At 41.4% G+C, this 27,334-nt stretch overlaps 1 protein-coding gene across 1 annotated transcript in view; it reads right to left on the minus strand.

The window, feature by feature from the left end:
• USH2A (usherin) overlaps nucleotides 1–27,334 on the minus strand; it is a 684,687-nt gene that overhangs the window by 322,626 nt on the left and 334,727 nt on the right. Inside the window, exons 34-36 of the mRNA XM_077339259.1 lie at nucleotides 17,282–17,441; nucleotides 15,335–15,506; nucleotides 7,503–7,650 (exon numbers count right to left, since the gene is read on the minus strand). Coding sequence (XP_077195374.1) covers nucleotides 7,503–7,650; nucleotides 15,335–15,506; nucleotides 17,282–17,441 — 480 coding nt within the window. The remainder of the gene's footprint in view (nucleotides 1–7,502; nucleotides 7,651–15,334; nucleotides 15,507–17,281; nucleotides 17,442–27,334) is intronic.

Raw genomic sequence — 27,334 nt, forward strand, 5'->3', positions numbered from 1 at the left:
GGATTAAAACAAGGGCAGAGAAGATATATAGCGACCATTTAGAATCACAGCACCTTCAGACCTAAAAAAAAATAGTGACCCATATTTTGAGCATAATACTAAAGGACAATTCATAGATGATTCATCAGACTGTCTTTGGACCATGCCCTTCCAGTACAATAGTGACTTCTATTTATAAATAAGAATATTTGATTCATAAAGGAATTCAGACAATACTATGAAATAGTAAGGGACATGGGGTCAGACTGTCCAGTCCTTTGCCTCAAGGGAAGATATACTATACCTACTGCATCTTCAAAACAGCCTTACCTTTACGACCCCAAAGAAATGTCAGGATCATCTTAGACTGCCTGTTCAATTATACCTGAATTTGCATTATACCTGGAAGGTTCACTTTTGTTCTAAGTGATACAATAATTCACTTCTCCATCTGAAAGGAATGTTTACCTTTTGATCGTTCTAAGAGGCTCTCTAGTATCAGTTTTTCAGGCTGGTTGGAAAAGACCACAAGAGCCTCTTGAGAAAATGCTGCTGGGGCAGAGAGCCAGCCTTTGTCTTTCACTCAAAATGCATTTTTATAACGGGGTGAAAATGCAGTCCTACACACACACACAATTCTGTGGAAGACTGTAATTCTGTGGAAGACAAGTATCACTTTCATTCACTAAGCTAATGCTTGTTTATTTAGGGAGTTACATACCAGCTCTTTCCACGATAGGGCAACCTAAGTGACTTTCAACATTATCCTCCACTTTACAGCAGCCACCCTGTGAGGTAGGTTAGGCTGAGAGAGGGCAACTGACTGAATGATACCCAGCAACCTTAGACATAGAGTAGTAATTCAAAGCAGGCTCTCCCATATCCTAGTCTGACAGTCCAGTCACTATACCACACTGGCTCCCACCTCCCTATAACTGAAACATCTAGCAAGAAAGCCCATTGCAACCAGGAATGCAATGGGCGCTAGGACCCAGGGGACACCAACAGGCACAGATCTCTCTCTCTCTCTCTCTCTCTCTCTCTCTCTCTGTCTCTCTCTCTCTCTCAGCAAGAGCTGCAAGGGTCGTTTGCAGTTTGCCTCTGTCTGTCTCTTTCTCTCCCTCGCAGCAGGAGCCATAGCAAGTAATCAGGGGTCATTTGCAGTTTGGCAGGGCTCTCTGTGTTTCTCTCTCAGGCGTCTGAGAGTAAAGTGGCTAGCGTCCAGGGAAGGAGGGCGGGAGCTGGAGAGGGAGGGCCAATCAGGTTGTGGCCAGCTTTGCTGGCTGCAACCTGATTGGTCCTATTCCATCTTGGACAGCCAGCACACTCTCCACCCCCGGGCTGTTTCACAAATATTAAGAGGAACAATGGATAAGGATAAGTATGCATAAGTCTTTTGATTTATATGGAATCAAGCATGCCTGCTAGGGACAGGCATGAACGGGTTCATGAACCAAAATTAATCATAGAATCATAGAGTTGGAAGGGGCCATACAGGCCATCTAGTCCAACCCCCTGCTCAATGCAGGATCAGCCCAAAGCATCCTAAAGCATCCAAGAAAAGTGTGTATCCAACCTTTGCTTGAAGACTGCCAGTGAGGGGGACCTCACCACCTCCTTCGGCAGCCTATTCCAGCCTCTTAAGCTGAACTTGGTTCAGTTCATAGCTCCCAAACTAATGTTCAGATAAGGTCGAACATTTCCTGAACATTTTCCAGACTTTTATCCAGGTCAGTTTGGTGGTGCACCTATCAGCTGTTAATTTTAATAACTGCAAACCATTTAAGCCATCTATTTTGTTTCCCCTTCCTGCCAGTGGAAGCAAAAGAGATGGTTGAAATGGCTTACATGGCAGTCTAAACTGACTGATTTGGGGCATTTTTGTTCAATTCAGGGTTTGGTTCAGGACTGCTCCAAACCTTGATCTGGAGTTTTTCTGTTCATGCCCATCCCTAAAGGTTAATGATGCTTAGGATAAGGCTATAAAGTACAGAATGGCTTCAGCCTAATAGCAGTTAGGAAAACCCACCCTGCTATTAGGCTGAAATACCAGTGAGTCGTTTCACCAATTGATTTCATTCCCTCCCTCACTTCTAAGCAGAGGAAGAAAAGCCAGTTGGTGGAATGGCTCCCATGTGAGACATGCTCTTACGCTGAAATGGTTGTGATACATTTCAGCAGTCTATTTCTCTTCCCTTTTCTTGCAATCAGGAGGCATTGAAATGGACAGGTTAAATGGATTGCAGCCATTTAAACCTAACAACTCATATTTGACCCCTGAAGCTATTCTGTTTAAATGGCTGCCACTTATTTAAATCCATCCATTTTGCTCCCTTCCACTTTGAAATGGAGGGAAGCAAAATGGGGGAAAGCGAAAGCCTTCCTGAGTGATCCTCCCCCTTTCTCCCAGATACAGCTTGCCACAGCCAGGAGAAAGGCAGTCCAAACTAGCCACTTTGGGGTATTTTTGTTCAAGTTCAAGGTTTAGTTTGGGACTGTCCCAAGTCCATAACAGGAATTTTTCTGTTCATGCCCACCCGTAATGATACTTAGGATAAGGCTCTAAAGTACAGAAGTGTGCCCTTCTTGTTAAAGTTGATAAAAGTTGGAGGCATCTGTTTCTTCTAGCACCAATAGCTCCCAATTTTTACTGTAATATGGGGTAGTGGTAGAGTATTCGACTAAGAAATTCCAGAACCAAATCTCACAGCCTGAAGCTGTCCAGGTGTCCCTACCATAAATTGTTTCAATGGGTTGTTGTGAGAATAAAAGGGTGAAGGCCAAAGCCATGTACACTGCCCTAAATTCCTTGGAGGAAAGGCAGGATAACAGGAATGCCTTTTAATTTTATTTTTCTCCTGCTTTAAGGCTATGAGTTCTCCTCCCACACAACTACGTGCAGTTTTACAAAGCAGAATCAAGACAATGCCTCCTTGGGCAAGGTTATCCCTTTTGAAGCAAGTCTAATCCCCATCTACTACTGCTGGAATATTTATTACAGCATTTTCCCCTTGTGGGACCACCCTACAAAGCTAAAGTACAATCGAGACACACATAATGATTGTCCTAAACCTACATAGCTTTGTGGATTTTCTGTTTTCTTCACATGTTTTCCTTTTCTGGAATTAACTTTTAAAGGCATTTTATAAATGTACCATACAACTAATATCTCTCCCACCAAAAACCTTGGGGAAATTTCTTTGGCAATTGACATGTAGATTTTCTGCTCTCTAGACGCAAATAAAGTAGATCTACCCTAATGTGAATGTATTGTTTCAGCACTCTGTGGTTGAACAGATTATAGAAAAGTTACTCATGTAAAATGACTGCTACCATAATAAAATCAAAGAATTGCCATTATCCACTCACACAAAGTTAGAAATGAAATGTATTAATGAGTTTGATTTAAGTATAATTCTCTAAACGTTTGTGCTTGAGTAGGCTGGATTGCCTTCGTTTCTAAGGGGACAGGTGCCACATAACTACTTTCTGCTCCTGCATCTTGATAGCCTAATACACACCTGAGTGAGTATGTGTGTGTCACCCGAAATGAACTCCTACCCACAAATATAAGCCTAGACATCTCTTACTTATATTATGTTTAAGGTGGAAAAAATAATAAATTTCAGAACCATTCCCTTTTGGGGTGAACTATCTCTTTCTGCCCCACTATGCTAATATATATGTGAGAGCCAGTGGTGGTCATTGTCTCTAGCTGCCATCTTGGCTGCCTTTCCCAACTTCTTCCAGTCCACGAGCCAAAATAACCAAATGTTCTTCCAAGGATCTTGGAACACAACTCTGCAAGTCACATAAACGTAAGTATTTGAATCTCATAGGAGTCTGGGAAGCCTGAATAGATAAGGATAGCTTTCTGCATTGTGTTTCAACAATCCTGAGAGTGGCAAAAGGAAGACAATGCTGGTTCCCAGAATCTGTGGTCTGGAGACACAACCTAAACACACCTTATTTTCAGTTTGACTTTTCTAGTCTTTTGAATTCATAAATTATATATTGCATTCAGATTTTCTTTAGGCCAAGATATGTTTTCAGTGTGGATTTCACTGTGTACTTCATTAACATGGACAAAAGGATGGCTTTGATTTCTACCCAGTTTCTTAGTGGCTTTGTTCAAATTTAGGCTTATTTTAACGATGTGAAGCTAAGATTAGCTCACAGGCAGTCATTCCATTTGTACCTTGCTATAATTGCTAGTTTCACCTCCTTTACTATAGCCAGGTATCTCTATAGTTGGGGTGTTTGGGTAAATAAACTATAAGCAAGCCAGGAAAAATACATCATATAAAAGCATTGTTAAGGCTAATTTCAAACCGATTTTCAGATGTATGATTTGACAGACTAACTGACCATGGATAGCGGACTGCAATCAGATGATCACACTAACCACAGTTAATTGAATCAAAAGTGGTTTTGCTTTATGTCTAAACAGAACCTTAGTATATAACTTCTGTAACTGAGTTAATCATAAAAGTCCAATTTCTTATGTTAACTAAGATGTATTAAGTTTATATAAAATATTGTTTTATCTTGTTTACAAAATTTATGCTCTCTCCTGCATATTAAATAAGCATTTCTTATTGAAGCAAACTCTCACAACTTATTCAATGTTACTTTCTTCAAACTACTAAGAAGTATTTATTTATTAAGCATACTTGTTAAACTAGGTGGATGTCTAATGGACTAAATGACCACTGCTAGTACTCCTAAAATATTTTTAAAAACTCCTACTACTCTAGTAATCAGATGGCCATGGAACTCCTAGTGTATCTGAATAATAAAGAGCTCAAATAAGTAAATTCCCCACTTTAATCCAGGTTACCCATCCAGTAACCTGTAAGAACCTTTTGTGGCGCAGAGCAATACAGCAGCAGACACGCAGTTTGAAGCTCTGCCCATGAGGCTGGGAGTTCAATCCCAAGGTTGACTCAGCCTTCCATCCTTCCGAGGTCGGCAAAATGAGTACCCAGCTTGCTGGGGGGTAAACGGTAATGACTGGGGAAGGCACTGGCAAACCACCCCGTATTGAGTCTGCCATGAAAACACTAGAGGGCATCATCCCAAGGGTCAGACATGACCCGGTGCTTGCATAGGGGATACCTTTACCTTTACCTTCTGACTGACCCCTCACCAGGACAGACCAAAATTCCATCCAGTCAGCCCAGCCAGGGGCAATCTGGAGACATTGCTGCCAGTCTGCCCCTGAACACCGCAGGGAGAGGAGGTCAGTAGGGCTGCAAGGGGATGAGAACAGACGTTTGGACAGTTTGCACCAGCCCTTTTCGCCTCAAGGCTGTCCTAACTGTCATGTCCAACTGTAACTTTGCCTCAGTACCCCGACAGAGCTAGCAGGAGGCTAATGAGTGCACTCCTTTCCCCTCCCTTCAGGCCTGCTGCGAAGGAGTCTCTGACAGGCCCTGACTGAGGGGAGGGAAGTATTTCCAACAGCAATGCAGGGGAGCCTGAGCGCATTCCTTTTGAGGATGGGAATCTTTTGCCAAACAGTTGGCTGACAGGGAAGCCACAGAAAAGCCCCTTCTCACTTAAAATACTGCTCTGGACGGTGGTTATACACAGCCAAGCCATGTGTCTTTCTTCTCTGCAACTCTCTGCAGATTTGAGGCCACTCCACAGCGTTATTCTGCAGACAAAACTGGCTGCAACAGGGTGCAAAAATCCATTCTTCTTCTAAGGAGCAACCATGAAAGAAGCATGTGGGCACATAACATTTTATCAACAGTGAAAAAATGGAAAAGAAGGATCAGGGTGGACACCTGTGTACTGTGATTACCCCGTGTGTATTAGGGCAGAGGGGCATTTTGGTGTCTGTGGCCTAATTCACACAAGAAGGGAAATGACGCAGAACTGGGAGGAATTGGTTGCCATGTAATCTTCCCCTAAGAAGAGTCTCCAGTCTGATTTTCCCTTCACATATCTGAGGACATGGCTCTGGAAAGCTCATCTGTAACCACTATGCCAAAATTCCCAAAGGTCAGTCCTCTCCCACAATCAACGAACATTCCAAACCACAGGTTCTTGACACCTATATCTCCACACCCATGGCCTCATTTGCCACCATGCCAACACAACCTCCCACACAACACACACACTCAACCCCATGCTCTTACAGACTGGACAACTCCTCCCCTTCCTCTTCCCACTGCTAAGCTCCAGCGCCCGTTGTATTTTTTTGCCCCTCATAAATAAAATATTACAATAACTAAAATAGCATAAATGGATTAATTTGGCAAAATACAGTTCATGTGAAGAAAAAATCATATTTGAAATGTATTAATGTCTATAGAGTATAGAATATGGAAGTCAGATACAGATTCTTTTAAAGATTTGTCTCCACATAAAAATGTATACATAACAATACAAACCATTACAGTCAAATATAAAGGAGATGCAAGTCTGATCATAAATATGTCTTCTTAAAATAAATTATTCTGAAATAATCAGCAGTGCAATGTCATTTGAAAGCAGCAGGCAGACTAGTAACAAACTTAAATTAACTTCACAGATTAGAATATCTGTTATTTTTAGCTGACAGACTATCAAAGACATAGTAAAAATAATTTGCACTACCTGACTGATTACTTTGAGTTTCATTTTCTGTTGCAAATCTAAGAATACAGGTAGACACTGCAAAATTCAGGTGCTACACTTTTATATTTAAAAAAACATTTTTTTAAAAAAAGTAGGAGAAACAACATGTAATACATGGCAAATATGGTTTGCCAAGACAACTTTCAAAACCTCATCCTATGCTTCTGCCCAACTTCGGGAAATATTTCATTTTTCCACTGCCACACTTTACTTGTTATTAAAAGTTGCATATTTGACTGCTGAGTCAGTTAAAAAAAAGAAAAGCAGTGGCCGATTTGACTCCTGAAGCTACTTTTGAAGATTTCTTTTAGGCTGAAAGCTGAGTATAAATATTTCAAATAAATTGACAGAAGAAAGGATGCTCCTCTCTGCAACTTCGAGGCCCTGTGACATTCTGTCCAGCACTCCATCCACTGTGCCACACTGCCTCTCTGATGCTATACTGAAATGACAAGCAGTGGACACTTAACAGGCAGAGCTATAATTCCTAATCATACTCATCTACATACCAAGAAATTTTTAAAAGTAGACATTTGTGGCAAATTAATATCTCTGAGACAAAAACAGAAACAAAGATGTTTAGAAAAGCATGGCTTTATTAGGGAATTCACTGTTGTAGTGTCAAAGACAATTCTCCAGTTCCCTTGTTCCAGAAAGCATTAAGCAAACGAATGCAGTACATGAGAACCATCAAAAGGGAGCACTTTTGAGCTACCAAAACAGCAAAGCCAGGCAGAAACTTCAATCTCCCAGCTACAGACAATGATACTATCTCAGGTATTTTATGCGCTAAAATGATCATTAAAAATTAAGCACCACATATAAGCTGCCATTTAGAATATTAATTTACCTTTACTAATCATCTTTTTAACTTGAGGCTAAAAGAGTTCACTTACCATTTGGGTACTCTGGCTTAGTCCATGAGATGTTAAAGGAGTCAGAGGAATAGGACTGGACTTCAGGAGCAGAAACACCTTCTGGTGAACTCTCAGTGGTTATTGCTGAGGCAGTTTCACTTATCGTACAGCCACCACCAGTGCAGGCCTTTAAAAAAAGGACAGAGCAATAAAGCAGGGGATATGTTTCCTCATGAGATGCCAAATCAAAAGAGCCAGCAATCAACGGGAATTTGTAAAGATTTTATATTGATTTTATATTTTAAGATCTAAAACAATACCAACACAATCACTTCACAGGACCTTCGTTTAAGGTGGAGGAAAATGATTTCCCATTACCCAAAGCCAATAGAATTATGACAGGGAAGAAGCTTCTTTGCTAGGGGCCAGTCTCCCCAGAGAGCACATCTCACCCTGCTGCCGTTCTTTCTTCTCAAAAGAGATCCAGGAATCAGAGAAAAAGGATTTGCCACAGAAGTCAAGCAGGCAGCACGAGGGCTTTTGCTAACGGATTATGGTGTAAAGAAATGAGGCTGGAAAATGTTAGGTTGTGGGTTTCAGAGCCTTTTTGTTTGTTTCTTGTGCTTAAATACTGGCATATTCTCTTAGGGACTGGGTGTTTACCTTTAACTTACAGGCACATTCATATGTTGTCTGCATAAGTGAAAAAGATATAAAATAAAGTGTAGAAATTGTGAAGTGTATGTATGTATGTATGTATGTAGTAGGTAGGTAGGTATATATGTATGTATGTATATACACAGCTGCAAGAGGGATCTCTCATTTATGAGGTTTCATAGTTGCACATCAATGGGACATTAAAGAAAAAATCACACATTACTCATTGTCTATGAACACAAAAAGGACAAAAATGGGGGGAAGGAAACCCAATGTAAAAATCCTTCTCTGACTGCTTATCCCATAGATCAGATTTCAGACTCAAAAGCAGGCGAAGCGCCTGCCGATTGGTCCCTCTGATTCCCGCCGCCAGCAACTGCGAGCCACGCGCAGCGCGGCTCGCAGTTGCTCCTTTGCCGCTGACCTGAAGCAGCGTCAGACCAGGGGAAGGCTCCAGGGAGAGCCTCAGGTGGGGGGGTGGCCCGGCTCGCCTTCTCCCGGCCGCTGGAGCGGCTTCGCAGCGTTGTAGACACTGCGAAGCCGCTCCGGCGGCCAGGGGAAGGCTCCAGAGAGCCTCGGGTGGGGGGGTGGCCCGGCCCGCCTTCCCCCGGCCGCCGGAGCGGCTTCGCAGCATCTACGACTGCGATGGCCGAAGACCAGCAGAGAGCAACCAGGACCAGCGCAAGGTTGGTAAGTGGACCTGGGGTTCTGACTGGCCTTGGGAGGGAGGACCACGGCGCCGCTTCTCGGGGGGGGGGTTCTGAGAGAGGGGGTGGGTGGGTGGCTGAGAGTGTGTCCCTTACCCTTCCCCCTTCTCCCCTTTCAAACCCCCTCCAAAGACTGCAGGTATTCCCCCCCCCCAAACCCACACTCACTGCTAGCGCCCATTGCATTTAGAACTGCAATGGGCTTGATTACTAGTCTACAATAAATGTGAGGATTACTATATTATTCTCTTACTAGCTTCAAAGCCATTCATAAGAATGGGCTTTGAAAATGTCCTCCCCGTCAGTGTCCCAGCTGCTTTCCAGGGCGAGGGGGGGTAGGGGAGAGGGAACACCTCCTGGGGGTCCCGGGGGTGCTTTCCAGGCCTTTGGGAAGCACCCCTTCTCTCCCCCCCCCCCGCAGCCAGTTCTTTTACCTGAGGCCCTGTAAGTGGAGCGGCGGAGTCACAGACGTGCCTGGCTCTAATAGCCAGGCACGTTTGTGAGGCAAGGGGTGAGGGCTTGGTGAGGGAGGGCAGGAGGTGTAGGGGCAGGGAAATTAGGGTGCAGCTTGCTGCACCTTGATTGGCCCTGGAGAGGCCGGACCATTCGTCCCCTGAGGCTGTTTCACAATTATTAAGAGGCACCAAATGGATAAGATAGATGGCACTTACCTGAATGGTTCCATTATACTATAGTTTTAAGGGTGGGAGCCCAGGGAGTCTCACAGGCACCACCAGACATGGAATTTGAGGGGGAACAAGTAGAAAGAGATTTGACAATGAAAAGACATTCAGTGAGACTGTGGTGATTCCAAGCCTGACTGCTGACCTTTTAAATCCCATGCAAATAAGTTCAAGGAGTGGGGCTCTGCAAATCATTCTGCTTAATGCCTTGGTGGCTTTGAACTTCTTTCCTGCTACCCCAGGTTCCACAGTATTCTAGCCTAGTCAGCTCATTATTTATTTAGAGGGGAACCTTTCCTTCCTCTTAACCATTTGAGATGGTCTTTTGAGATGGTTGCCAATGAGAACCATAGAAAGACAACACAAAAGAACTTAAAAACTCCTCATTAAAACCAGATGTCACAAAATAAGCATTACAATATTTGAAAAGTCAGCAACAATGGCAGGGTAAAAATTGAAGAAAACAAAGGATGAAGACCAGCAACCGGACACTCAGGTAGGTTTCGTGTATATTCTCGTGTGTTAATGTTGATAACTAGGTGCTGAATCCTGTGGATTCTGATAATAGTGTTTTCTAGAGGTGCAACAACCTTCCTCTGGTGTTAGGTAAAGGGTTTTGCATGAAACTAATGTACCACCGTTAGTAGAACAGAGCCACAAAGATCAGTCAACAATACTTTCTTATACCAGCATGTCTCTGTACAGTTGTAATATTTGATTGTACCTGCACAAATTCAGATGACAAAAAAGTTCTAAATAGTCCAACCAGTGGCATGAGAAGGATTAATCTCATAAGAGGAAATACACACAGACCATACCATGATTCCCTTGTATAAATTACAACAGTGATGCTGATAGTATGGATTCCATTACTTTCAATATGATGGCTAAAAATAATAATTGTGCATATGTTACATACATATCATTTGCATAAACACAATTTAATCACAGTTCTTAAATGTGTGCTAAGAAATTGTCAGACAGAGAATACCATGTGCCTTTTTAAAGAAAAAACGTCAATGGTTACAGGTTTTTAAAAAATGCTAAATAGACGTTATTCACTGGCAGGTTTTGAAAACCAGTATAGAAATGTAATTAAAAAGTAATTTTTATCTATAACAATACTGAATAATTACTATCTGCTAATAAGGTTGGATAATTTTAATTTTCGTTACTAGCAAATTCAACTTCATTACAGAGTTTTCTTACTTTGAATTATTATGAAACAGCTATCCAGCACCTTTGACTAGTAGATTGTACAAATTCAAATACATTGTGAAATTGTTTTTAGTAATTTTTAGATTTCCTGGTACATTTTTGTACATGAGTTTATTTATGTATTTAAAATATTTGCAATCAGTCTTTCCCAGTACTCAAGGTGATAAACTATATAATTTCAAACGACAACAGAAGGAATCAGTTGTACTCTACACTTCAAATCTATCTACAAATGGCTTTGAAATTATCTTGTGAATATCTGCCATGATTTTGTGGTTCAAAATTAAGCTGGTCTTGCTTAAGTGGAAGTGATACATCAGGAAACCTCCGCTGTACCATTTTTATTTCTTAGCACTGTTAATGCACAGTTTGAAATAGCTTACATTTATGTCTTTTCCCCTACTACATTGCTATGCATGTGCACACTAATCATGTGCAAATTAATAGAACAGCGCATGAAATATTGCTGATGTAATCCTATATATAAGCACACATATATATTCCTCTTTTTTGCCATTTCCAATGACTGTGCATATATGTGGAAACAGAAAAGATACAATTAAAGTAATTAATTAAATTCAGCAAAATGGTGTGTGCATTTCCAACTGCAGAATTAGTTTTAGAAATTCTCCTAGTTAAAGGAGGGCATTTGAACCACCACTACCTCACACAGCATGACAAACAGCTGATTCCACAGAGACAACTCTCTCCCTGGGATGGCTTAGGGAGGGGTGGGATCAGTCTGAACCAACACCCTCGCAGATCCCACCAAGCTCTCCGCAGTTCTCCACAGCATCAGATGGGGTCTACTGGAGAAAACTAAGAAAATGAAGCACTCAGTGCTTCAATTTGTTGGTGCTAGTGTGAGGGCAAAGATGCATTCCTATAGCTGGAGACCAGAGATAGTGTCCAGGAACAGGTAAGATGCTTGACTCGTATATCCAAGGGTTATTGTTGACATCAGATGTGTGCCTCAGGGTGAAGACAATGTTGACTGCTGGTGTAGAGATGAAAGTAACTGAGTCCCACAGGGCTGCTATCATCCAAATAGGTGGTCTCCTAATTAGTTGAGGGAAATTAGCTTTAAAGGAGGCAAACCAAGAAAGAGTAACTGGGATTCTCCCCCTACATATACCAGGATTGTTCCTTCAAGAGAAATCTTGAAATAAATGCAGCTAGGTGCATTGGGTTTTTATTCAAAATAAAAAATAAAAAGACAAAACATACATACAAAATACATACAAGTTCTCTGGACAAAACAATCCCAGTATACACAGGTGGTACTGGACTCAAATCGAGCTGTAAAAAGTAGTTTACCTCTTTGTGTGTGTGGCTATTCTTACTGACTTAAATGGCATTCTGAATATTCAGAATTCCTGATTTTCTGAATTCTGAATTCAAAGCCTTCTGATTCTGAATGTGAATTTTGCTCCTAATGCGCAGCCCTAAATTGTACACAATACTATGCAATTTACTGTACAGAAATATATAAAGGACAAATTTTATCCATATGGATCCCAAGTAATTCTTAATTATTTGAAATGCCCTTGCTTTGGTGGGCTCTAGTCAGACCTTTATTGTTACTTAAAGGGGAGACAATCTTTTTGTGGCATAATGTGGTATAATATTTAGAGCATTCAAGAGCATGTTGAGCAAAATGAATGCATACCGAGTGTCTACACATAAATGTAAATGTATTCATAATCAAGAGCAGAATATTTTTCTATGGCATTTATCAAAGCATTTATCCTTATATAGGTATTACTATAAAATGATGAGAGTGTTTAAAACAAACAGGGACAATCTCATGTTTATATTCAAGATATTTTCAGATGCACCATGAAACTTAAACTGTTCAGTAATCAAAAAAGAAAAGAAAATGACTGAACAAAAGAATAGCAATGACATTTAAAAGACATTTTAAGTGCTGCTAGTTTGCAAATAAATGCCCCTTTTCAATTGTAGTTTTGTGAAGAGTTCAGGATAACTGAAATGACAATTAGAAAACCAGGTGAAGTTGCCTACCAACATCTACAGAGTTGAGGAAGGAGTCCCAAAATGCATTATAAAAACCTTTCCTTTCCCCACAACATTCACCCTGTGAGGTAGGCAGAGCTGAGAGAGCTCTAAGAGAACTGCTTTGCAAGAACAACTCTGAGTAGCCCAAGGTCACCCAGCTAGCTGCATGTAGCATGTAACAATGAAGAGGAGAAAGGAAGTTGTTTGCACTTGTTCCTCTATGCATATTACTCTGCATCTTTATCTGAGGGCTCTGAGTTTCATTTTTTTTAAATTTTCAGCTGGAGCAAAAGAACTGAACCATTGTAGCCGTGGATCACCTTCCCCGGGGCTTGGGGAGCGTTTTAAAACCTGCACACCGCCTTAAAACGCTCCCCAAGCCCCAGGGCCTGGGGAACGTTTTGCTACATGGGGGGAGGGGAAGGAAACCCTCCCCTAGGGCCCGCTGTATTTTTTTGACAGCGGGCTCTACTGCTAGTATGGTAATAAAGTTTATTTAACTTGTCAACATTTGATAGCCCAAATTTGATATGGAAGAAATGGAAAGGGGTATTATACCTGGGGATTTTCCTCACTGATTCCCAATCTATACCATCCAAAATTTCTTTTACTTAGAAATTATGGTTTATGGTGCTAACAAAATTTTCTTAATCAGATAACTTTAATTGACTTGCAGGAGGGCATTTTTGACTGGAATAAGACACAACACACAGTTATTGGCTATTAACATGGCCACAGCTTTATCACCTCACAGGAAAGTTGGCACAGCATGGGAGAGGGAGCCTGACCTAGCAGTCAGTGGACTACCAAAACTTGCGGCTTCCCGAGGCGCCCTGGGGATCCGCGCCATTCCCCTTGCCTACTGAAGTCCACCCTACAGGAGGCGACCTATGTGGGGGGAGCTACCAGGTGCCCACCTGCTTTGGCTGCCCCCCCAGGCTGCCTGGCAAGGAGCCCCTGGCCTCCCAGTAGAGTAAGCGGCACTCATTTACATGCCGCCTCCAATGGAGACCCGGAACTCCAGGGAGTCCGATCACCCACCAGACTCCCTGCCAACAGGCTCCATCCCATGAAAAATCCACAGCTGCAACAAAATATTAACCATGAAACATCCAACTCAGACACAGTGAAACGGCTGTTTACATATCACATAGGGTAAGAGGGAGGGAAGCTGCTCCATGGCGTGCCAGGCAAAGAGGCCGAGACCCATGTGTGAGGCACCTTTATAGTCCCGCCTGCCTCTTTACACTGTGCGTGCTGCATAAGCGCAGCACGCTTGCTGCATTGACCAGAAGGCAGTTGTGTCCACATCCAGCCCGCCCTCCGTCAACCGGCGGCACGGGTTATTCCTTGTTGCACATTAACACAAAATAGCAGTGATTTCTGGACTGAAGGAAGAATTCCTGACGGGACAAAATTGCTGTAGAAATGTCAGTTTTTAAGTTTACTCCAAAAAGAGCTTAAAGATCAAATAAACAGATCATTAACTGAATTTGAAGAGCTAATTCAAAGTATAGATAAGGAAGAGCGGAAATTAATTACTAAAATATACAGGATATTAGTAAATCAGATTCTGTTGCAGAAGACTAAAGCAAATCCTGTTGCAGATAATTAAAAAGAATTGGAAAATATAATTGAATTCTAAATTTAATTACAAGGATTGGAAACAAATATTTCAGACAAATATAAAATAGTTTCATATAGTATAGTTTCCTTCTAAATCAATTTTTTTCTTATTTTTGTTTTTTATATTTTAATGTTTTGTATTTTTTGCTGTCGTTTTTGACTGGAACAAAACCATAATATGATGATATTATCTCTATATTGGGTATCTCTATATTGGATATGAAGCTATTAGGTGGTTTGGTTTTGACTCGCAGAAAGGAATCGGGCTCAAAGAGAACATGTACATCTTGAATTGGCTTAAACAAGGCCACAGCTCTATTAAGAGTATTGGCCCAGCATGGAAGAAGGAGCCTGCATTTGTGGTCAACTCACTACGAGAACCTAGACTGCAGCAGTGCCCTGAGGAGCCTGTCCCAGTCCCCTGTCAAGAATGTGGGGTCCCCTTGCCACTGGGTTCCGACCCAAGGGAAGTATCCAACTGGGGTGCTGAAGGGGGCATAAACTTCCTTTGGTCCCACTCTGGGACATCTGGCACTGTGAGACTCTTTGCCTCCCCAGCTGGGTCAGTCCCACTTGCAGACCTTCTGCGTCTTATGAAAGCCCTAACCTGGGGAAGCCTGATGAACTGACCGAACTCCCCCTCCCCAAAACAGGCTCAATCGTATGCCTACATTGCCAGCTGTGACAAAACTGCAAATCAGCTATCTGTTTTCCACGTCTGTTTTCCAGAAAATCATTCCAGTTTCTGTGACCTAATCATGAATTTTCGGGAACTGAGAACTTTGTCCATACCTACACATTTTAAAAATGTGTTAATCTCTTCCTGTAAAACTATTGTGAGCAAATTTAGTGTTACAAACATGTTAACATATTTCACCATGATCAAAAGGAAATATAAATAGGATATTATGCACAGAATTCTTTTCAGTTGTTTAATCATCATTATTATTTTGCAACTTACTGCTAGTTTAATGAGGTATTCAGTAGCTGGGGAAAGATGTCGTATGGTATGGTTTCTAGAAAGATCTGTGCTGTTATAGATTGGATTCCAAACTGTAACATTTTTCTCTTGGTTAGCAATGTACAGAATGTAGCCTTGTAGAATTCCATTTAAGTCCTCCGGCTCCTTCCATCTGGAAACAAAAGCAACACGTTGTTCTATTGAAAAAAAAGTAACTCACACAAGTGTGGGAAAAAAAATAAAACACAGACAGAAACCTGATGGTAAATATTTAAAACATGAAATCCATCTGGTCACTAAAACATCTAGGACCAAGTAATACATAAATAGGCAAAAAAATCTCCTTAAATATAATTTTTATTCTTGAGACGCAAATGATTGTGACAGTATCTTTAAAGAAAAAGCTACATGCGGATGTTATCATAAGCATATTTTTCGTGTGCCAAGCTTCGCACTGAGACTATGGCCATATGTAGGTTATACTGATTGCATAAAGACAAAATGGAAATTAGGTTGGCAAGTGATAATCAAAGGTTCACAGAGCCACTAAACTAATCACTTCTATGCATTTAATCATAATAAATTTAATTTTATGTCACAAACTCTATCCCTGATTGAACTCACTAGGATTTTTGCATATCCAATACAATATTTGTGGCCTCTATATAAATGGGAATTTGGCTTATGAGACAGTATTACTGGGATCAGTCATTAGGCAGGGTCATAAGGCAGATGAAACCAAGGGGAGGAGCTTCTCAAGACTCACAGAGTGAACCCAGAATACACAAATACCCTCCCCAGCTCTTAACAAAATTCCAATTGCAATTGACAATGGATCACTTCTAGAACACTAGGATCTTCGCTAACATATCCTCACAATTCTATTAGGTAAACAAAAGAGAAAAAAAAGAAGACTGGGACAGAAGGTTGTCTTCAGGAACAGAGCTATTGAAACAAAGTTACACCAAAACTACAAAAACAAACAAAACAGTTCCCTTTAGCCCAGGATTAAGGATCCTCAGACAGGCAGAGTGCTGCATACCGTCACCACAAACTACATAAATTCACAAGCCCAAAATTATTTCTAGTGGAATTGGTGCTAGAATGTAGAGAAGCCATGCACTTCAATAGGATTAGAGCCAAACCATAGAGTTGAATCCATTCAAAAAGTGACATTCCATTCACAGAAACAGTTCCATGAGCATGAGTCATCTGCAGGCAAGCCAAAGGCTACATCAGCAGAAAAGAAAAGTGACTGTCCTCAAAACACAGCGAGCCACTGAAGGCTGCCGATTTTTTGAGGAATGTGCAGTGCACTTTCTGAAACACTTTGTCTTCTCTTTTAGAAGAAGAAGAGCTGGTTTTATACCCCGCTTTTCACTACCTGAAGGAGTCTCCAAGTGGCTTACACATTCTATGTGGTAAGTGGGGCTGAGGGAGCTCTGAGAGAAACTGCTCTGTGAGAACAGCTGTAACAGGACTGTGACTAACACAAAGTCACCCAGCTGGCTGCATGTGCAGGAGTGGGGAATCATACCAGATCAGAAGCCACAGCTCTTAACCACTACAACAATCTGACATGCATTTTGATCAGTCTTTAAGCCACAAAATGTATGGTAGCACTTCTTTGATTTTAAGAAGAAACAAAACAAAGGCCACAGATTTTTTCCTGCGTTTAATTCTATTAATTTAAAAACTAAGTGACCTCCGTACAGCATACACTACTACCTAGAAAACAGAAAAAATGATTCAATTGTAGAGGGTCTGTTATAAAATTCTATCAGCCTCCTGCTTTGTGGCCAAACTGGCCAAACTGACAGTCCTGGGAAGCCCTTCTTAGCATAATCTGCAAGTTAACCCTACTGATGCCCAAAGTAGGGGGAAAAACTCATTTTCCAGATTGTCCTACTCTGGAATTAATGGAGAATGACAAAGTCCACACTTAACTGTATATAGATTGTTACAGAATCCAAAACTGTCAGGATTGGTGCCTCAACATGATCCGGTGGCAGTTGTGCTGTAAGCAAAGTGACCTGGGAACTGTTTGTACAGCCAACAACAGTGCATGCACTGAGGAGAAATGGGTATGCCGTAAAAGCTCTTAAACCTATAAAAGAAAGGAAACCAGTAGTTACTTAATATTTATTCTATTTATCATTTGCATTAAATAAGGAATTAGAATCAGAAAGTCTGAAGCACTGAGGAACAGGCAGCATTGCCATAACTTTGTGCATTAAAAATGGTTAGCACTGTTAGCTAATGGTTATTGATCTCATTTTGTTCTATGGATTTTCTTTCATTATTAATTATTATTAATTTATTATTAATTGAATTTATATACCACCCTCCTGTATTTTGACAGCTCAGAGAAATGAACATCATAATCAAAACAAGTACAAAAATATATCACTAATAAAAATACCTTCATTAAAATTACAGTTTTCCATATACAATAATAAAACATTTAAAACTATAGTTATAAGCGGTCTGGTCAATTGATTAATTCCATCACAGCCTGGAAGTTCTCCTCTGGGCATTTCTGATGGGAAGTTCTGATCGAGGCCCAATAGATGTTAATGGTTCACTGGCCCCAGCCAAAGGCTTGGCAGAAGAGCTCTGTTTCACAGGCCCTGCAGACTGTAATGCGGACCTGTGACCCTCACCTTGTATCCATCTTCCCAAGCTTTGACTTCCTTGTTGGATGTAAAGAAGCATTTCCAATAAACAGCTATGTAACTCACACAAAAAAACTTTTCTTTGCTTTTTGCCCTAGTCCTGAACACAGATGAAACTACTCGTGAAGGTGTCTCCATTTTAAGTCATGGAGAAATCAGGCAATGCCTGAGCTATCAGGTTACAAGGGACAATTCATAAAGGACATATACCTTAGGAACATGGGAACTGTGCAATCCCAGAGATTGACCAATGAAGCTCCAGGAAGTTCCCCAACCTCATCAAGTGAAGACATGGGCAGAGCCCCTATATTTTATCTTTGTTCTTTTTTCATCCACCACATGATTTTGGCTGGAATTAGAATAGAGCTTTTATCAGTCACCTGTGTTCCACAATAGCAGCTAATTTTTCCTTCAAAACTGTTGGAAAGATCCAATCACAAGTCACTTAGGATAAGAGCAGTTTCACTTAGGATAAGAGCAGGGGGTTGTTTTTGACTAAAGGGTATATTTTGTGTCTTTGTCTCTCACAGAACATGGATGGTTTCGACTGCTTGTGATTCTCCAATTGCATTGGCATTGTGGATGGTTGCCACATCCCCAAATGTGCCCTGAACAGGAGCATAAGAGAGTATGGCAACAGAAAGTCCTTCTGCTCCATGCTCCTGCAAGGGACCATAGACCACACTGGATGGTTTATAGATGCGGAGGCTGGCTGAATTGGCCAAAGACACAATGCCTTTATCTTTCTGGAGTCCCACCTGCGCACGACCATGGACATGGGGGGTCTTGTCCCAGGGAGCCCAATAGTAACAATAGAGAGAGTTCAGGTGCTGGCCCTGATCTTGGCTGATGGGGCATACCCCCTGAGGAAGTGGTTCATGACCCACTACAAGTGGCCACACACTGACCAGTAGAGCTACTACAATATGAGGCACGCCCACACAAGGAATTTGGTGGAGCGTGCCTTTGGTAGACTTAAGGCACACTGGAGGTGCCTTCTTGTGCAGCTTCATGTGCTCCTGAACAATGTTACCCTAGTGGACATTGCACGTATGATCCTCCACAACATTTGCTAGGAGAAGCGGCACAAGATATCAATGCACAATGAGGAGTGGGACACAATGGTCATGGATGAGGAGAAGCCAATCACAGATCAAACTACAAGATGATTTATAGGGAGGGACAGAGGGTTAGAGATGCCATAGATAAATTCCTCTATAGACAGTCTTGGTGGAGATAAGAGATTACCTATATGCCTTCTAAAAAAAGAAAAATAAGCTGGTGTAGCCTGTGTGAAGTATGTGATTCTCTTAGAATCATAGAATCATATAATAAGAGTTGGAAGGGACCTCCTGGGTCATCTAGTCACCATTGTTTTACATAGCTTTAATGGCAGGGAAGGGAGGTCAAAGGAAGGCTGGAGGGAGTCATCAAGGACACTCCCAATGATCCTTCTTGCCCCCCCATAGGGGCTCATGGGCAAGAGGGCTGGCATGATTGATTGGACAACAGCTGCAATTGGTCCAGACGCTGGATACATTTTTAAAAATCACATGTGGGGGCACTTATCTCAGTGCACAGGTTGCCACAGCCAATAAAGTGAGAAAAAAAGCATTGTGTGCACCAAGCACAGAATATATACACATAGCACTTATGCCCAGCGAATGACAAGAGGTCTCCAACATGAAATCCTCCCCCACCTGTTCATTGCCACCCAACCAGAAAAAAAAATAGATATGTCTCGCAGGTTGCTGTCACTCGCTCCCACTATATACATGTGCCCTTTTATGAGAACATGTCTTTAAATGTATTTCATTAACACCAAAATGTCTGAATGTGCATTTTGTGTGCCTGTGTAATTTTGTAATATTTTTCTTATTAGCCGGTTCATAAGTGTGTGGATACGTGTAAGCATTGGTCCACATAGGACAAATTTGGTCAGGAAATGGGGAGAGTGCAAGAGCGGAGCAATGCTGGTGGGACTGTCATGCATTTCCCCCTCCAAATGCTGTTGTCCCTGCTTGCTCACTGATAGCACATGAGATAAAAAGTGTCAAATCCACTTGTTGCAATTCACCATATCCCAAGGCAAATCTGTCTAAAACTCAAGCTAAAACTGTTGTAGCTCAGGCTTTGAAGTCATTTTGAAATCATCCTGGCCTCAACTATAGATCTGGTAGAACAGCATCATTTTACAGACCATGTGAACTTTGATAGTTCCATCAGGGCCATATCTCTACCAGCAGTTTGTTCCACCAGACAGGAAACAAAACCAAAAAGACCCTGGCTCTGATTGAGGCCAATCAATGGGGCCAAGGGTCAGCAGCAAGCTGGTATCTGCACAACAGAACACTCTTCAGGGAACATACTGGGAAAGGCAGTCCCTTAGAAATATTTTAATATTAAAAACCTATAGAGAACCTGGAGCCTTCTCCCTGACCTGCTGTTTGGCCATTTCTATGGGCCATGTTTCTATGAGTGCAAGCTCAACATCCTTCCATTTCCTCCTACATCTCTCCCTCTATTGTTTGATAGCCTCCCTGGTCTGGCCTGGCCACAACAGCCAGCCTTAGTCTCTTAAAGGCACTTCTTGGTAAACTGATGGTGATGTACTTTATCTAATTGATTAGTGGCAGACTGCAGGGAGCCAGGTCAGCAACCCAAAGGCTGGAGCCAGTGGCATGTTCAGCCAGCTTGGCGTAGTGGTTAGGAGTGTTGATTTCTAATCTGGCATGCTAGGTTTGATTCCATGCTCCGCCACATACAACCAGCTGGGTGACCTTGGGCTCCCCACAGCACTGATAAAGCTGTTCTGACTGAGCAGTGATATCAGGGGTCTCTCAGCCTCACCTCCCTCACAGGGTGTCTGTTGTGGGGAGAGGAAAGGGAAGGAGAATGTAAGATGCTTTGAGACTCCTTCGGGTAGAGAAAACTGGCATATAAGGACCAACTCCTCCTCCTCCTCCTCCTCCTCCTCCCCTCCTCCTCCTCCTCCTTCTTCTATAGCCTATTGAGCCAATCTTCTTCTTCATTGCTAATAGGGGGGTAGTCTAGGTGCCAGGAGAAGGTCTAGTCTCAGTGTTTTAATTGGAAAGCTAATACATATAATGAAATTTTCCATATTGTTATATTAACACAGCAAGACACAGGAACTTCTATTTCTGTAATTACTGAAAAAAGAGAACATCAGCTCAAACACAGAAATGTTAAAGTATGTGCAACATGAGGTAGTACCATGAAGAGGTCTTATCATGTTTTTCAATTGTAGCAGGGTAGCCCTCAGAAAATAAGGAGAAAAAGAAGATGCTGGCCAGCATAAGAAGAACCTAGACTGCCTTTTTAGAAGCTACAGAAACCACACATCTAAATCAAACCTGAATCAATTACTTGCCAGATATGATCTGATTTGTACTTCTTGTCTGAAATTGACCTATTCAAGTGTTTCATAATGGATCGATTGCTTCAACAAACACAGGTAGGGATATAAATCTAAATCCGGACATCTCCTAAAACTCTAAGGTTACTGTTTGTCAAACTTTCTGATTACAGCAACTTGTTATCCATTTGTTTGATTTAGATTATTTGCATAAGAACAAATGGAGGCAGTTATGGACATGAAAAACAGATCACTCTAAGAGGCATTAGAAATGGATCAGGAATTACCCAGAGATGTGTTACAAGGAAATGAATCCCAGAATATGGAAACTTTACCAATTAATGTCAAGCATACAATAATTTACAATACAGACCATGAATTCTGTGCTAATTTACAATTGATTTCACACTGTTGTTAAAGGAATTTCATTGATTTCCACTTACAAAATGAACCAATAGTGGTGAATGATTTTCATTTAACTCCTCACAGAAATTGAACATTTTTATCACATTATTACTAACTTCCACTATTAGTAAACTAAAATCCATCAAGTGTTCCTTTTAATTTCAATATCTCATTGACAGAAAAATGCAAGCAGCATTACAATTATTTAATGTAATATAAAGCCATTTAAAATCTGGACACATTTGTGATTGTTGCTATACAGTTTTGAAACACTTTCCCTAAAACTTCCTTTGCCAGTTTACTACTACTGTGTACCTCCATCTTCTTATAGGCCTGTTTAAGTATGGCAGTTACTACTTTTGTTAGCTTTGTTTGTATGCAAACAATATTAAGAAGAGGTGGCAATTAATGGTAGCTGCAATCACAAACCCTAAATCAAGAGGAAGCAGTGTCATTGCTCAAACAGGCAGATATGCAACAGAAAATATGAATAATAGGGCATTCAGGAATACAACAGGTGCTAGATTGGGGGGATGGAAGAACTCTGTGGATGGCCTCTCCTTCCCCCTATGACTTGGAAAGGCTGCAGGCTGGAGGCACTGGGCAAGGAATTCACCAGCAGGGGCAGCTCTCACACAGCAGAGATCTGCAGCCTCTGAGCCTTGGAGGGAAGTGGAAGGAGGAGGGGTGGTCAGGGGTGGGGACAGAAGGTGATTGGCTGGCTGCTGGACAGACAGGCAAGCCAGTTGGAGGAGGAGGCACTCAGGGGGTCAGACAACCGCCCTGAGTGGGCGTTAAACACCGAGTGGCACTTAAGCCCTGAAATATGCTCCTCCTCCAAGGCCTTACTAGAAATATATTATGTGGAACAGATCAGTAGTAGTAGGAACATAAACGATTTGATGTATGTAGATGACACAGTGTTAACTGGCAGAAAAAGACCTGAAATGACTCCTGATGAAGGTTAAAGTAGAAAATACCAAACCAAAATTACAGCTGAATATCAAGAAGATAGAAATAATGCCTACTGAGGAATTATAAAACTTTCAGGTCGAAAAAAAAGAAATTGAAATTGTTCAAGATAACAGGGTTGCACTTGTAACTTACATTCATTGAGTGATCTTCTCCCAAAGGGTGAATTTCTACATGGAAGCCCAGTCCATGCAAGCTTTTGGGGTGAACTGCTTGCAAATAGAGTAGGCCAAGACCCAGACATTGGAAACAGTGGTCATGGTTCTCCCATGGAGCCATTTTTAGGCAGCATTTGATGAATTTTGAGTATTATATTAATCTTCCTCCCAATTCCCCCTTTTGTGGGATGGAAAAAAGTGAAGAGATAATACTAGGGGAAAAAGTGAAGAGATAATACTAGGGGAAATTACAAGAGAAAAACCTGCAAGGATCGGAAGAGAGAGAAGATGTCCAGTCTCCACAGCACCAAAGAAAGGACTGAGGGAAGCAGCACTTGCCCTGTCCCATCACATATTGGATGGGTGGGAAGGAGCTGACCCCTTAGGAGAGGGGCTGAGCACTCGAATTTTCTAAAGAGATTTAGAAAACAGACCTATGTGTGCCAACCCAGAAACCAGAAAGATGAATTTCAATTATCAACCAAAAGACAGACTGCAATCAAGAACTCAGAAGGCAATTGAGACTGGAAAGGGCAGTCACAAATAGACCCTTAAGGGGAAAGATATGTTGCTAGTGAGCAAAATCAGTATCATTCATGACATAGTATTCCCCATTACTATGTGAAAGTTGGACAGTGAAGAAAGCTAACAGGAAAGAAAGTTGATTCCCTTGAAATGTGGATTTATAAAAGAGTTTTACAAATTACATGAACTGCCAAAAGGACAAATAAGTCGGATCTAGATCAAATCAAGCCCGAACTCTTCCTAGAAGTTAAAATGCTTACATTGATCCTATTGTCCTTTGGTTATACTATGAGATGACGAGAGGCAATATAAAAGGTCATAAGGCTAGGAAAAGTTGCAGCAGAAAATGAGGAAGATCCAGCATTAATGAGTTGACTCAATGAAGGAAGCCATGGTCCTCCATTTGTAAAACCTGAGAACAGCTGCTAACGCCTAAACATTTTGGATGGTATTATTAATTTAAGTAATATTTTATGATGTGTCTTACAGTTTGTATGGTCCTATGGTCTTGGAATGCAAAATAATAAATTAATTATTTTATAGGTTCATCATAATTAAAAAATGATGACACCTAACACACACACACACATGATTATGACCATGCCACTTGCTTTTCCACTTCTGGAGACAACATGGTTCTGGGGAAGATGCTGGACAATAAGACATGCTCATATGGGACACAATTGCATAATATGCTTTGGAAAAATCTATGGTTTGCCAGTTTGTCCCTAATTGTTTCAATAATGCTCATTTCAAATTACTGGAATTTGGTTTGACTTCTCTTATTTTATATCAAACCTAAAATTTCAGTTCAGGACCTGATAATTAAATTTATTTTAAAATCTAAGTTGAGAAAACATTACTCGCAAATCAAGACTCTCATTCTAACCATTTTTTCATTGGTGAAACAAAGGTAACCTAAATCTGGTTATATCTGTGTAAATATCCATCTACATGAGGTTCATCTATTGGCCTCAAGTGTTAGCCCTATTTTTCAGTATTAAATCTAAATTTCCTTGCATGGCTGGTTTAAATGAGGTCATTATATTGCCATCCATGGCTTAATGAATATTTCTTTGCTTTCTCATTTCAATTAGTGAAGAGTCAGACATACAGGTCCCAATCCCACTCTTATTTGCCTGTATATAAATTAAGAGAAACATCATTTAAGTAAAACATTGAAACAATTCAAGCTTATAGCTAAGCACTATTAGTAATCCTGCTATAGAGACAACCATTTTGGACAATTATTTTGCAATTTCATTACATCAGGTTTATGCCACAATAAATGGAAAATTGCTGTACTAAATCAAGAACTAATTATGGCAAACCTGACTCTTACATCCTGATCCAAAATATGCTTACTTGGAAGCATATCCTATTGATTTAGGCAAGCTGACAAATGAGTCCCAGTGGGGGAACTCCAAGCCAACTCTAAATTTAGGATATCCTTGAGTCTTTGACAAAACATGAATGAGCTTCAACCAACACTTAATCTACATGAAAAATGCCAAGGTTTAATCTGAAACAGGGATAATTTGCTGTGCTACATTTGTAACTGGGTACAATACAGCATTCAAGTACCAAATACATGTGCATCCTGCAACACCATGGAACAAACGCTGAGTTAATTTGGCACATAGGCTTTTAACATACAAGATGATGACCCAATTATTTTCCAGCTATCACTTCAAGTATTTTAAGAGCAATCTTACAAATATGTAGATAGAAGGGCAAAATTAAGAATATGGCCACAATACGTCAATAATACTAGCTGAGGACAAGTCTATATGGGAAAAAAATAGGTGCCTCACCCAAAATCTGGCACTCAAAGGTAATTTGGCTACAATAACAACAAATTAAAAAGAGAGGAAAAGATAGAGACAAAAATATGATGACATTGTGGCAGATCTATGCATAAGTTTCTATAAACAGTATCCAATATTTAAAAAAAATAAATCCATATGCCGTTGCAGAATATATGCCATGGGTTCAAATACGAATAGAGTTCTAAGGTCCTCAATCCATCCCCAAGAGGTGGGCTTTTATCCATCTATGCTGTAATGTGATATATAGATTACCTTTAATGGCATAAAAAGACAAATACGTACAGGTAGCCACAGCTTGAATAAACATACGAAGTGTACACAGAAAACAGAATACATATCCTAAGATTTTGACAAACACAGAGATGGCAAACACAGAGTTAAACCTTAACACTGCACAAAGTACATTTGCAATCTTAGAACATTTATGCACTGAGAACTTCAGTGCCCCAACTCCTGTGCAGGAGCACAAATTGGGGGCAGATGAGGTGCACCAGGCCAAGTGCTCCCCCATGTGGGTGCAGGAAGAGGTGGGGCAACCAGCCATGACTAAAACTCCAGCCTGCAGCCTGGCATGAAACCTCCAGTGCATAAATGGTCTTAGACAGTCAGACAGGACTGTGATGATTTGCAGTTCATTTCTGCAAATCAGCTCTAGTTTGGCTATAAGGTCCTGAATCGGGGTACACTGACTACAGAGAACTGGAGGGACCAAAATAATTTGTGGGAGGGTGTCAGGGAGGGCCCGTATCCAGCCTGTGCTGAGGCAGCTGCATTGGATGCTAGCTGTGGCACGGATCAAGGTCAGAATTTTGGTTTTAACCTTAAAGGCCATCCGCGATCAGGGCCTCACTTATCTAAGGAACCACCTGCCTCCTTATGCCCCTCACAGGGAACTCTGCTTTGTGGGTGTGAATTTTCTGGAGATCCCTGGCCCAAGGGAAGTTCACCTGGCTTCGACCTGGGTCAGGGCCTTTTCTGAAGGACCTGTAAGATGGAGCTCTTCTGCCAGGTCTTTGGTTGAGACCAGGGGAGTTAAAATCTGCCCCCCCCTAAAAACAATAAGAGAATGTGGTCAGCAAATAGAAGCCTATTAACCCCACCCAAGGTACTTATACACTTTCTTTCAAGTGGGGATGGAAAGGGTGTTATTCTGCTGTCAGGTGTGTGTGAAGGGTTATGGTTATGTTTTTTGGGGAGGGATTTTATTGTGGAGTTTTATAATTTTGTTACCCACCACTAGCCAGTTGCAGGAGTGGCAGGATATAAATCAAATTATAAATAAATATAAATAAAAATATGAGCCTTATAGCTGTAGTACATGAATGGAGGATCCATTGTTGTTGACCACCTATAGCATAAAAGTACATAAGGATTCTCAAAATTTTTTGGACATTCTAATGCAAAATGAATAATAATTTCCTCCCAGAAAAACTGAATGACTGGACAGATGTGACCCTTAATCTGTTCTTTCTGTGCCCCATCCTGCTTACCTTGCAGCTGAAGACAGACTCATTTCCAAATTTAACAACTTTGAGATTACCCAAGCACTGGATGCCACTGAAACTCCTGACGTGTCCTCCCCCCCCCTTCCACAATTAGATTGTACATGTAACATGTCAGGTTGGGAATCCTCAAAGCTGACTGGTGTCACATGTAATATCAACTAACATTCTGAAGCACAGTGGAGCCAGATGCAAATTGTAAGTGTAGCAGGGGACACGGGAAGCTTCCATTTTCTCTCCTGTTCCATTTTTCCAAGCTGAAATGGCTGGGAACATATGCACCTCTCTGAAAGGTAGCTACCATATACTGTAGATCAGCTGTCCCCAACTCTCGGTCTGGGGACCAATATCAGACCCTGGATCAGTCTATACCGGGCCACGGCTCCTCCTCTTCCTCCTCAATGGCTGCTGCCTCGTGGGCTGGCCTGCCACTCTGCCGCCGGCTCACCTTTGGTGCTCTCCGGCGGCCACCATGGCTGGGGCTCCTCCTCAACATGGCACTGCGCAGCTCCTGCTGGAAGCACCCCCCCCCAGTGGGTGGTGGGAAGTCAGGGGCGC

The sequence above is a fragment of the Paroedura picta genome, chromosome 1 (assembly GCF_049243985.1).
Source record: "Paroedura picta isolate Pp20150507F chromosome 1, Ppicta_v3.0, whole genome shotgun sequence".
Classification (NCBI taxonomy): Eukaryota; Metazoa; Chordata; class Lepidosauria; order Squamata; family Gekkonidae; genus Paroedura; species Paroedura picta.